The sequence below is a fragment of the Excalfactoria chinensis genome, chromosome 13 (genome assembly GCF_039878825.1).
Source record: "Excalfactoria chinensis isolate bCotChi1 chromosome 13, bCotChi1.hap2, whole genome shotgun sequence".
In the NCBI taxonomy this organism is placed as follows: Eukaryota; Metazoa; Chordata; class Aves; order Galliformes; family Phasianidae; genus Excalfactoria; species Excalfactoria chinensis.
Window position 1 is genome coordinate 4,697,397 of NC_092837.1, and position 13,792 is coordinate 4,711,188.

Genomic DNA, 13,792 nt, shown 5'->3' on the forward strand with positions numbered 1-13,792 from the left:
TTTTCCCCCTTTGTGCCTGGCAGAGACATCAGAACCCGCTGGATTATTGCCACGCTCCGTCTTCCTCAGCAGGTTGGACAACACGAACATAGCTGGTAAATAAACAATCCCCACAAGGATGACACTTTGTGGAAAAAATCCCAATCCATGCGAAACTGCAAAAGCGTGTGGGTGTGCACATACATTTCCATAAGCAAAAGCTCCACACACGCCTGCAGGCAGCTGCACACACACACACACGTCAGTACTCGCATGGGAAGGCGAGGTTTGACTTATGAACCACTGCTCCTATGAACTCTGGTCTGACGGTGGGCTATTAGCAGCAAAAGACAATACCAGCTTTCAGTAAAAACAAGGTTGATATTACCCTTGTCCAAAAGGACAATGTTTTGTTCTCTCATTCCTCCCATGAGGTTGTGAGGATAAAGTCATTAAGTCCTGGGAGATCGATGGGTATAAAAAGGCAGAATAAAGCAAATGCTCATGAGAGCTGCTGTTAAGAGTTTTGTCTCTATAAACATATCTATAAACAAATGAGCTTTGACTAAGAATAAATATAAACAAGTCATTAGTCAGGCTTAGTTTCACACACCCCTTGAGCTGAATTAACAGAAAAGTGGGTTTTTTTTAAACAGAAAAGCATTTTCCCCATGTTTTCAACAGCTTCTCACAAATACCTGCTAGAATCATTTGTATGAGGGCTCTTGTTTTATGGACCAATATCAGCTTTATTATCATTTCCTTATATTTAACAACACTCAGTACATTCAGCTCCAGCTGTAAGCTGTTTACAGCAGTCACCCAGAGCCTTCTCATGTTGTTTCAATTTAGCAGAGAAGCTAACGTGAACTTGTCAGTTGAGAATGAACTGAATCCGATTTCTTTAATTGGAAAACAATACAAGTGAATCGCAGATATTTCAGTAAGCACAACCAACCAAGTCAATGACATTTCACTCATGCATCATCGATCAGAAGTAGAAAGTATCGGCAACAAGTTCAGTCACTAAAGGAAGAGCCCACCTCCAATCAGAAAACATTTGGGCCAAGGGATGTATGTATACAAGTGCTATTGAAATCAGTTTGACTTCAGTACCTGCTTGTAGCTAAGCATGCAGGTGAGTGCTTCCTCAAAGTCTAAACATATCTCCAACTGCCTAATGAGGCTTGGGAGGGATGAATATAGCAATGGAAGTCCTTAATATAGTTTCACTGTGTTCCTGTAGAAGCTGTTTATTAAAGGAATGACTGTGGTTTTGTTGAGTGCATTGAAGAGGGGCCAGGAAACCACAGTGGAGCCAGCACACATGGCAACGCTCTGCTCCGGCCCCTCTGCATCCCCCACTGCATGCAGCACCTCAAGCAGCGCCGCTCCACACATGGCCATGCTACCCCACCACTTTCAGCTATGCACAACAGGATTCTGTACCTGCAGAAAGCAAACAGCACTGCAGCAACTGCAGCATCTAATGACAAAGCAAACCCAACATTTGGAAAGAGGTTTTTAGCATCTGGAAAAACAAGTGTTGGAGGTTTGTCTGAATTGACAGAAAAATCACTTGAAGCCACAACATGATTTTCAAAGCACTCAAAAACTTTAAAAAAAAGCCCACTGTAAAAGCAGCCAATGGGTTTATGGTGGCCCTGATACACGTACAACATCACCGTGCATCTTCCATTACAAACAGTTCCTTTCTGCCCCTAGAGAAAAAACAATAATTGCTCCTCCCTGAGAAGACTCAAATAGCATCCAGAAAACAAATCTTTGTTAAACGTGTTCCATTCAGGGATCCCCATTCCATGTTTATTCCCAGCCACAAGAACAGCTGCCTAGAGCAGGTTGGGATGACAGGATGGGTACAGTGCAAATCCACTGTGGGGCAATCCATGGATCTACAGCAGAAAGTTCTATTAACTCTGGAAAAAAGCCTACTCCTTCTATTTCGTGCCATGCATATAAAAGCGTGTCGCTCATTAGCATTCCAGTAATCATCCCAGATGATTTATTGCACATTTATGACATTTATAACTCTTCCGATTTATCCAAGAGTTTCACATTAGCTCCTTACTTGCCTGTCCCAGCAAAAAACTGCTTCATCAGCCACGTCTGTGGTTGGGAAGGGTGACATCCAATGGCCTAAGAACCCTCTGGGGACTTTTCCATAAGTGCACAACCTCGCTTCTTATTCAAGACCTGAAGCACAACTAAATTCTCGATCTTTCTCTTCCCAGAAAAGCCCCATGAATCTGCAATGTGCAATTCAGAGAAAACCCAAGGCAGGAGAGAGACAGATATTTATCATGCACAGATGATGTAGGAAGGAGGAAAAAAAACTCATCAGTGCCTTACTGACTACAAAATAAGGAACAGCAATTAATCAGCAGGAGTACACTCTGAGAGGAAATATCGATTGAATTTGGAGAAACTTTGGTTTGCTGAAGGAACAGTTCCTCTGCAAAGGTAACCAGAAAAGTTTCTGTAAATTAGAATGGCACCCAGCCAGCCCACAGCTGATCCGAGTGCTGCTTCAGGCAAGCCAGCAGAAATGTGCAACAGCCTCTCATTGGTTTCTAAAGAGTAATTTAAATACATTAGTAAATCAATGCCATTGGCAGTTTGATGGACTATGATGGAGGAGTCCTCCTCTGAAACATCATCTTTGAAAACTGCAAAGCTCTGGCAACTGAGCTGTTACAACTTCACCAGGGCTCTGTTTTGTTTTTCGCTTTATCTTCACTCCACACCTCCCCAACACCTCTCCAACAGCTTCTAGTGTGTTGTCATTCCAGTTTACACTGACAGGAGGTTTCTCTCCTGCTCAACTGGCTCCCAAACCCTCAGGACCCCACTATGTCCCATCAGTATGAGAAAGGAGAACGGTTTTATTTGGCCCTTTTAGGCCATTGCTCTCGGGAGCAGGACAAGAGGTGTCAGTAACAGGGCTGAGGAGCTCTGCTCTGTGTATAGATACAGGCTCAGAAAGGAGGTGGTTGCTTCTGTTGAAGAAAAGCAGTAACTTATTTCCTTGTACCTGACTGGAGTACACTTGCATCTGGTGGGGTGTTAGCCACCCTGAACTTAACATAGGAAACATGGTTGACATTTAGAGAAAAGCAAGTCATTTTTGCCCCAGGAAGCACCCCGCAGGGTCATATGAGAAGATCACATCTTTCAGCACCAAGTCCTGTCTCTCCAAAGATCTGACCTCAGGCAAACCCAAGCACTGCTGTGGAAGGAGCTATGATCCAGCAGGAGATATGCAAGCCTGCCCAGCCTGTCAGCCTGGAGTACATTCTTGATGGGACTCCTGTCAGGTTGGGCTTCACCATTCCAAGGGATTTCATTTGCAGTTAAAGACAGAACAACCTCCCTGCCTCAAGAACATCTAGAGAGTTACCTTGTTGTCTTCAGTAATAAACAGCCCTTTGCTAAGGTCATCCTTCATCCACACAGTAAATAAAACTCAACTGCAGCGAGTTTCTGTTTCTCAGCAGTCAAGCAATAAAACAAAACTCTAAATAACATATTTAAACAGTGATTTTGAGAGAGAGAACACAGACATTAAGGAAGTTTCCATATAATCGTTGCCTCTCGGTTGATAACAGGCAGTGATTTTGCTGGGGACAGAGTTTAGATGGCTGACATCCAGGTCATCTTTAGAGACAATAAAAAAGCCGAGACCTCATCATAACCATTAATTGATTCCTTCCTACTCTTCACTTAACACCTGAAGAACATTTCAAGGTTAAAAAAATGCAGCTTCAACAAAAGCAAACAATCCTCACATTTGCCTATTCAATTTTAATTCTATTATGTAGGAACCCTTACTGCTGTCAAGCAACATTTCTCACCTATTTAAGAAGGAATTCAAGTGGAAATTCTAAGATATTTTCAGCATGCTGCCTATTTTTAATCTAGAGGAAGATAATCTATTACATGCACACAAACAGTAAAAACATATTTGCTAGAAAAAGTTGGGTTTATTTCTACCATACCTGCCACACATCAACCAGTACATAACATGTCTTTCCAGAACTATTAGCCCAACAGGGACAGCTGTAGTGAGCTGTCACATATAAAAGGCACATGGACTTTTATAGCTGAACTCCATAGTTTTAGTTGCCTGAAATACAAGGCTTGGGTTTCTCCAGCACATTCACAAATCGTAGTGTTTACAGAGGCAAAACAGGTAGAAATGCTGTTCCCTCTATGCTGCAATCCTCACTAGAACCAGGCAGTCCTGCACCAGTCAGAACGCAACAATTCAGGCTGCCAAAGCAAGTACTTACCTCTTCAATTTTTTGATGATGTTTTACATGGACACAAAATCAAATCCTATGTTGTCTGAAATCAGACTCCAGCTCTGCCACAACAATAAGGGCACATCCCACATCCTCAGAGGGCAGACTGACCCACCCAGCTCCAAGTCCAGTGGCATTCAGTTCTTTCACCTCTTGTCTCACTGGGGTGAAAACAGCTTGTCCCATTTCTGGGACAAAGAATGGAAGAGACTGAAACCTTTACAAGAAGCTCAGATTTATCTTTCTAAGCCCAAACATTCAAAAATCATAACTTTCAACCCTCTCCCAGATCATGGGATTTTGAAAGATGTTATCTTCAAATTTAGGGAATTTTATATACTGTGTAGTTCTTCATTTTAAAATATTTACATAGGAAACCAAGTTTTTTTCCAACAGTTAAAAGAAATAGAAGCTCCTTTAGTGGAAGAAAAAACCTCATCCCATATTTATATGATTCCTGGAGGCTGAACTTTAAAAATAGTCCAACCATTACAATTCATCACATGTAAATTTATGGGACTTGGCAACTGTGTCAGTGTCTCCAGGGATGATGGAAGAGGAGGAGAGCTGTTGGCTAAATGGGTTAAACGCTCTTTTATTTTTTTCATCTTTTATTTATCTATTATTTCTTTATTAAATAGAAGGGGCTGAAAGTGGCTTCTTAAGGAAGCCCATTGATTCATACTGAGTGTTATGAAGACATGTAGCACATTGCACTTACCAATACCCCACAGTAAGTATTCTGACACTTGTTCAACAAAACTAGATGCATTCTGCAGAAAGACAAACTAGAAAATAAAACTACTCTTTTTTTCCCTGAAAACCACGGCCTTTCCAAGACTATTGCCCAAAGCAAACGAGGAGTGAAAAGTCAGGTTTAATAAGAGTACAGGAGAAGAGCAGTTTCAGACTAGCTGTTCATTTTCTTGTTGTGTTCAAGGCAGAGAAAATTCCACGGGATCAAGAAAAGGGCAGTAATTTGTGGATTCGTTCTGTTTTTCCAAACAGAAAATATAATCTTTAATCAATTTTACAAATCAAGAGAGGACAGGAGGAGGGAAGATTATTACTCATTGCATTTGTTTCCTTCCTCTAAAATGTAAAGTAAAAGAAACCACAACCATTCCTACCTAGCACAGACACCTGCTGTTCCAGACACGGTCAGTGCTACAGCTCAGCTATGCTTGTGAGAGCTCAGCCACGTTTTTGCATTGTAATTCCACAGTGCCAGCTGACAGCTATTATTATTTTGTGCCTTTGCACCAGAGCTTACAAACTTCAGTCTTTACGCAGGTGCACAGCTCGTTAGGGCCCCGAGGAGGCCCAGCAGCAGAAGGCTGCCAGCATCACACACCGCCCCGCAGCACAGCTTCCCTATCAGTCACACCTGGCAGTCCGTGCACAGCCCCACAAGAAGCTGTGCTCTGCAGAGACTCTCAGACACGGCTGTCAGAAGAGCCTTCCTCTCACATGCCAATAACTGGAGCTGATCTGCGATTTACGCTTCGCTGTGTACCAGACTCCTACTCCTGAGGAATATTTACCATCCAAAAACAAAAATACTGCCATAAGGTGTGAATAACATCGAGTCTTTTGTTTAAGAGGAAATACAGCGACTGGCTGATATTTTCCAACACTGCAATGATTTTTATAAACACCTACCAACACAGCAACTTCCACCATATGAGTCCGGGATTGTGGCTCTCAGGCCTGCCAGCCCCAGCTGTGGTCTGAAACGAACACAACAGCAATCAGAAGAACCCCAGGTGGCACTGCATTGACCCCAACATTCTTGAGTCATTCTGGTGGCCAAACTGGGAAAAAGTCAGATGGCTCCCATTGTTTGCTTCTTTTTTTTGTCTCCAGATCAACCATATTGAGACATTTACACTATTAGCCCTAACATTGATGCCTATTTGTTGCAGGGCAGTTGGCCTTTAGGAGTCCCCTCCAACTTAATTCTATGTGTCTAGGACTCCAATTTCACAGCCTAATCTCCATAACTGCTCCTCCATGAGGTTTGGGTGCATTAATACATACAAGAGTTTTGCAGAGTTTTTACAGGTCACAACATCTGTATTTTGAAAACATATCGAGAAAGAGAGGGATCACCCAGAACATTACTACAGAGAAACATCATGTTGTACCTAAAACATACTGCAATAGGATAATGCCAGGGTGCAGCAACAAATAACTCTGCTGTTTGGTACACATATTTGGAACAAAAACACAGATAGATTTTCGTTTCTAGTCAAACAACGCAGTTAATCTCAGTGTTAAAGCCAGCTGTCATAACATCCACTTATGAGGTTTGCAGCCATTATTTATTCAGCAAAAAAGGAACTAAAACCAAACAGAAATAGAAAATATTGTATGGAAAGGTTGTCTATGCTTAGATCCTTTTACTCATAACATGTTTGAAGGCACAACAAAACAGCATGGTAGCAAAGTCTTAAACTATGTAGTGTAACATTCTGTTTAAACATAAGAGCAGAAGGCACAGAAATAAATAAACAAACAAAAAAGCTGCTTACCTTCAGAAGTTCTCAGATACACAGGAGCCTCCAACAAAACCCCCCTCACATCCACTGCCAACCCATAAATGAGGTCTGGAAGGGGGTGGCTCCTGGCTCCTCCCCTTGCTGGTTACTTTGGTGCATGCGATCACCTGGGTTAGCCTTGCTTTTCCACCAGGTGCTCAATCACTGGTTCAAGCTGTGACTTAATATTCCCCCTGTACTACTACTGTGTATTTCGTACATGTTATGTTAAATTCCACAATCAGAAGCATAAATAAATCCAGGCTCTTTGTGTTCATATCAGAAGATGCCATTATTTCACGACCAGGAATAAATGTAGCCCAGTGAAGACACTGACAACAAGAAGCCTATGTATCATGTCAGCATTAGGGTCCCTGCTGCAGCCTTCCAACACAGCCTTTGCAAAGACAGCACTGCTACCTGTCGGAGCAGATAGGGCACCCATGCAATGCTGCTCTGTCCACTGCCCCTTTCCTCTGCTTTGTCACAGGAACTCAGCTGGTACAATGACTTCATGCTATGTCTAGAGCCAAGAAAGCTCCTTAAAGCATACAAAGCTCCATCACCCTGGAGATAGTTTTAGCTGCTGTATTTGCTTACCTCAGCTAAAGTTCTTGACTCCTTTCCTACCTTTTTACCTACACAGGAAGAACACCGCTTTGAGGATAGAAAAAAAGTCAGCAAGCCACATTGGCTACGTGCCTTTAGTTACACTTTATATGTCAACCAGTATTAACATTTCTGCCTTACCTTTGTACAGGGTATCTGCATCCTCAATAGGAAGCTGCTTCTTGGCAGCTGCTCTGCGATAGACCACGTGTGTTCTGCCTCCTTCCTCCTCCTCCTCACGGGTCCCCTTCTCCAGAGGTTCAATGAAGAACTCGTCCTTGTCCGTGCGAATCATGCCAGCCTGGAGGAAAAGGGCAGAGATCGAACATTTCGTGTTACTGCACACACAGCTGACACTGTGAGTAAACAGTTACAATATGCTTAAGCACACATTAGTGTCCTCTAGAGAGCAATTAGGATGCAGAGAGGAAGCCAGGTGAATTCTTTATTAGAGCAAAATGAAGTTCCATTTCTGCAACTTGACAAGAAAGGACAAAAGGTAAAACCCTGAACCAAAGGGATTTCGCCTTAAACCAGATGAGCAAAGCACAGGTCTGAGAATCTGTCTAGAAAATACCATCTCAATTAGAAACCAGCAACAATGCCAGTTAATATGACCTTGGCTATCTGTCAGCCACAGACTGCTCCAGTGCCTCCTATCTGCTAAACAGAGGATCAAGTCAGCACCATAAGCTGGTCCTGATGGGCAGTTCCACAGCCAAAAACTGCAGAGTCAGCCTTTCTGTTCAGGAGCAGAACAGAAGTGCTACCGCTCACATGCAGGCAAATAAGCGCAGAGATTATTTTCCCCTTGACACAAAGGGCTGCACTGACAAAAAATAAAAGAACTCTTTCAAGAATTAGCCACAGCTCGTTTTAAGAAAGGTGCTGGAAGTGCATTGCTGAGAGCAAAGCCTATGCAGCCTGGAACAGCCAGAACAGCCACCCTGGTACGAAAAACAGAGATTTTCACTGCCACAGAGCAACTCAGGGGAACATCATCCCAACGATCCTCAGCACTGAGCACAGCAAGGAAACCACCACAGGGACTGAACATTTTAAGAGGTATTTTCATGGTGTTCATGCAGGTGGGACAGCTGGGCACTGGGGTGTCCCACATGCATCTCCCGCACGCAGCCCTGCCCGAGGGCACAGGATACAGTGGGCAGTAGTTCCCTGCAGGGCTGGTTGGCTTGAGTCCATTTTTTCTTGGTGTATTTACAAATCTGTGTTTGAGGACTTAAAAGTGACAGAAAGTTACCATGTACGCTGAAAGTCTTACAGTTGATATGGAGGTAACTTTAAACTGTTATAGAGAGAAAGCCAAAATGACCTTCAGAAGAACCTCCCTCCTCATCACACTCCTTTCCACTCTGCCCACTGAGGACACACAACTCACAGTTGGGTGTAACTCAGGATTTGTGCTTCTGGGACCCCCGTCCCTGCTGGGAGAGGCCCAACCACAAGCTTCCAAACAAAGCAGTTTGGCTGCCTCAAACTTAGCGCCCTCACTTGAAACAAGCATCATCTAAAACCTTACCATATCCCAGCAGTAAAGTTCTCATACAACCCTTATTTTTCCTTCTACAAGCAGCAAACTGCATTTCTACCGCTATAAATACAGTATGTTCTTTGGTTCACTCCTTGGAAAAATGTCAGGTTCATTTGTCATGTCTTAACTCACATTAGGCAAGATTTCCAGTCCCAGATTTCATGTATGTAATGTATACAGAAACAGATTGAAGAGGAAGGATTAAAGAAGCAAAATTATATGGAAGCAATTTAAACCGATGCCATCCTGCCTGTATAGAGAGGAAACTGAATTTGAAATCCTGTCCTGTTTCTTCTTATCTAATTTAGATTCTACATCAGGCTCAAAAAAGGTGAGACAGGCTCAGCAGCTCAAGGAAGCTAAACCAAGCAAGGGAGTGCTCAACCCAGAGAGACAACCACTGATATTCTGGAGCGTTTTAAGGAGTATATGACAAATTCAGAACTGAATTATCCTTTGTTTTCCTTTTAATATTTATTTTACCTGTATATATACACACATTTCTTCTGGTATTGGATGTTATATCCAGCAATTTTAAAGCCTTCTTGTGAGAAATACACAACTAAAGATGAAGAAGGAACGGGCACTTGCATGCTCAGCTGCACAGGATACAATGCACGTGCCATACACATGCCCAGGAGAAAGACATGAACATCCAATGAAAGAATAGGATTTTGCTTTTAGCAAGTAAGCTGCATTACTGCAAGCATGTTTATATGTATTTCTGGGCTTTTTAAACCTATTATTAACTTAGCAGCTAATGCTGGTTCTTAATTGTTCATGCACTGTTTAAAATGCAGCCCATACCTGCAGGATACAGACATGCAGAGGGATGTGCCCATGAGAGCCTGGAGGAGTTCAAACCTTCCAAGAAAATGACCAGGCAGACAACTTCTGTCACAGCTGGTCCACTGCTGCTTTCAGAAGAGCAACTTCTAGAGCTGCAGCTTGGAGTCCATGCGTGTTTTGGAAAAAAATATCTTCAGTTCTGCTCAGACTGAAGACTCCCCTTGAGAGGGAGGACAGGCTACATGACTAAGCAAAGGAGAAACATGAAGGCTGGTTCCCAAGACATAAAACCAGTCATCAAGTACTGCCACTTGGTGCCGATGACTGTGGCTGGTGCTGGCCATTTGTATGCAGGGGGTCTACATAGGTGCTCATACTTCATACCCTGCTTCTTGGATGGATGCAACTCAAGTCTGTATAACCCCATGGCCATATTCTCTCTACAAAGGGAGAAATTTAACCTTCCAACATGGATATATATATATAAATATATACATATATATATATTGCCTCCCATTTTCATCTTGGATTTTCTCTCTTATGCTGGAAATTTTCCTTTAGACCTGAGAAACACATCCATTATTTTTGGTCAGGAGTATTAGGAAACAGTGTGTATTTGGATTGTAAAAGAATTGTATATTTTTATATGGATTCTATATTCTGCACACTCGTTCAATTAGCCAACTTATTCTTCTGTCTTAAGTTGAATTAAATAAGAAACTATGACTTTATTTAAGAGTGTAGGAATAAAATTCATTGAGACTGCACGGCAGAATCCCTACAGCAATCCAAAGTTCAAGCCATCTGCCTAAGGACGTGCCCACAATTATACAAGACCCATTTAGATGGCACTCCTGCATTTCTCCACCACGCACTTCCTTGCCAGTTCAAGCAAGTGGTTTAACCTCTTTACCTTCATTTCTCTACTTCTTAACCACCACAACAACAGTCTTGTAGGATAATTAAAAAGGCTGACATGTTTTTTGCCAAGTGCTTTGAATATGACAAGCTCGGAATGAATTGCCTCATGATTTTTTTCTGGTATAACTCAGAACATCTCAAAAAAGCCACTAGGAAACTGAGATTGCTTTCAGGCACCAGGTGTTGTATTGTTTCTGCAAATTCATGCCTTCCTTTTAACACTGGTTAGACTAAGAAGACTTGAGAACAATGTTGGGTTATCCTCCATTTACTTCGAGCAATGTGCAGGCAGAATTAAGCCTTTTGATTCTCAGACTCTCCAAGTTCTGGGCAGAGCAGCTCCCAGGAGCTTACAAGGAACTGCTACCAGCAGTGCTCCATTCTGCAATGCCCACTGCCCACCCTGCCATGCTGCTCATGCAGGGCTCAGGAACACACACACAACATCCCCTCGCAGCCACACTCACACTGTGTAACAGCCAGGAGCAGGGCCCAGCCAATGTCCCACCAAGCCATTGGACTTCTGGGAGAAACACTGAGCGAGCCATTGCATCTTCCTCTTCTGGAGCTCCTAAGATCAAACTAAAGTGAGTATGAGAATATTGCAAAATAGTGATGGCAGCTGTGACTGCATCCTGTGGCTAAATAAAGTACAAATTAATTGAAATTGCATTTGTTTTTGGAACGCACTGAGCTGAAGCAAAGAGCCCATAATATCCCACTATTTCCCAAAGCAGGACATCCCCCAGGCCTTCCATCCAAGGGTTCCCAGATCCCAGCAGCAAATTACTCAAGTCAAGCACTGCTTAGCACTTATTAATATGCCTTAAAGGCAGAAGACACTTAATCCAAAGGAAACTGCAGTTCAAAGAATCAAAACCTCTGCTAAGGCTAGCAAGGCAGCTGTTTAGAAGTGGAAGACACTCAGGAAAAACACTCATAAGGATGGCAGAGAGTAAGTGCCCTGTTTAATTAAGACAAAGATTATATTGATAAGCCACAAAAGAGTCCGTAGCAACACACAGGGCTGGGATTAGGGCTCCACTAATCTCTTTGCGGAGCAATAGAGCTCCCATACCCTTGAAGACGTGCCAGGCTTTCAATGACCACAGGGTGTACAAATACCCATAAGCATAAGGACAGCAGGGACCCCTCCCCACCTGCCCATCTGTCCAGGACGAGGCCATGTACCATCAAGCCACACCTCCCCATGGGACCTGCTGCCCCATCGCCCTGCTGGGTGCATCCCCACCAGCCAGAGCGCCCAGCAGCTCTCCCCACCCAGCTCTGCGTTGGAAGGGGCCTCACCTCAACACCCCAACCCCACTCACATTTGTAAAGGCATTCTTTAAAAGTCTAATTTGACAGAAAAACTGCCTGACATATTTAGGACCTACAGAAAACCCTCAGTTTTAGAGCTTTACCTCCTGTGGCTAATTAAATGTGCACTCAGTGAGTAACTTAATTGTCTCCTCATTCCCATTCCCATCACAGCTCCTGTTCTAGGCTGTAATGAAGCAACCCATCTAGCTGCTGCTTCAGGACTCCAGAGCTTCAGCCCATCCTGTAACCACAAGTTTAATTAACGTTCATTTTCTTCCTCATTAGTACAGCTTTACAAAGTTTCTCATTGCCACATAAAGGCAGATTTACTTCCCGATCTCCAAGCACGTGATACAGATAGGAAGCTAAAATTAAATGTGAGCAAACCTGAAATTAATAATAATTTTTTTAAAATCTAAATGTCTGCTTCTTTAATTAAATCCGTAACCTACAAAGCAGAGTGTTGCATGGACTCTTAGAACACGTATTTCTGTAAATAGAGTTCTGGGTTTTTTGGGGGGAATATTTGATCCTGAAAAAACTGCTACAAAGGGCAGAATTTGGTTCTACCTGTGCAGAGCCAAATCCTAAATACAGCCCTGAACTTCATGGAATCCTCCTTAACACCAAGGGGAGGTTCAGACTATCTGACCATTAAGATGAGTGCTTGGTTAGCAGCCTGCACTCCCTGTGATATGATGTCAAGGAATCCCCCAGAGGGGAATTCGCAGTATGGTATCCTCCCAGCAATCAATTCTCAGAGAAGCAGGGATGGGAGATTTGCATTTCACTGTACAGTTGCCAGAAAACATTCTGTAAATGACTCAAAAGAGAAAGCATTTATATTTGCAGGACAACAGACCAGACAGGGACTTATTCCACTTCTATATCAATGTGTCTGTACTCCAAATATACTTTATTGCTTTACATTTGACTAACACTGGAACTAATATGGCACTTTCAGGAGAGGATCAAAAAGCAAACTGAATGCATTGTTTTTATTTACGATCCTTCTCTTAGAGCTCCAGGAATGGGCTTTTTCCAAACAGTAACAGATGTGTCCTCCCAACACCACAGTACGGAAATGCTGTTAGTTCAATTGCATTACGATGGACCTGATACATAAAGATCTCAGATGTCTGGACCAAGGAAGCCTGGGTAAAACCAAGGACACAGCACGGACCTTCCAAATTCATTCCATCCCATATGGGATTTCTCAGTATTTCCAGTTCTCAGCCATGAAGTACGTTGATTCAGGAGCAGGCATGCTTGGCATTTTGTTTCTATTTAGATTCATTCATGTAGACAGTAATTAAAAACTAACCTTATGTCATGTTTACATTGGATTCTTTGAGAATATGCCTTGACTTGCTGAAGCACTGCACAGCTAATCCACTTTGCTCTGAGCTGAGTAGAAGTTCTGAAGGAGTTGCACCAAACCCTTATAAGATGGTGCCCCTCACTGTGCTGTGTGCTGCTGCTCTCCTGCATGCTACTTGTTCAGTCCCAGGCAGGACGTAGGAAGGCAAGAAGAGAAAAAGATTTAATTGAACATGTTTTTCTTACTGTCACTCTAGAAGGACTATTTCTCAGCTTTTATTTCCAAGTCAACTTGTGATTAAGTTGCTTTATTTTCCACATTTCCTCAGAATAATTACGTATACAAAGAGGAGTTGCATAGATAGCTCGATAGAGAAGCAGAGCTGTATGAAAACTGCATGTTTCTTAGTGCCCCTATTCATCCTCTGCAGAATAGA

The 13,792-nt window shown here is 42.8% G+C and overlaps 1 protein-coding gene across 2 annotated transcripts in view; it reads right to left on the reverse strand.

The window, feature by feature from the left end:
* The window catches only part of ADAMTS2 (ADAM metallopeptidase with thrombospondin type 1 motif 2), a 166,443-nt gene that overhangs the window by 96,823 nt on the left and 55,828 nt on the right, over positions 1-13,792 (reverse strand). For both annotated transcript variants that reach the window (XR_011905182.1, XM_072348099.1), the window contains exon 3: positions 7,592-7,751. Coding sequence is in view for 1 of the 2 variants with exons in the window: in XM_072348099.1 (XP_072204200.1) it covers positions 7,592-7,751 (160 nt within the window). In the remaining variant the exon portion in view is untranslated. The remainder of the gene's footprint in view (positions 1-7,591; positions 7,752-13,792) is intronic.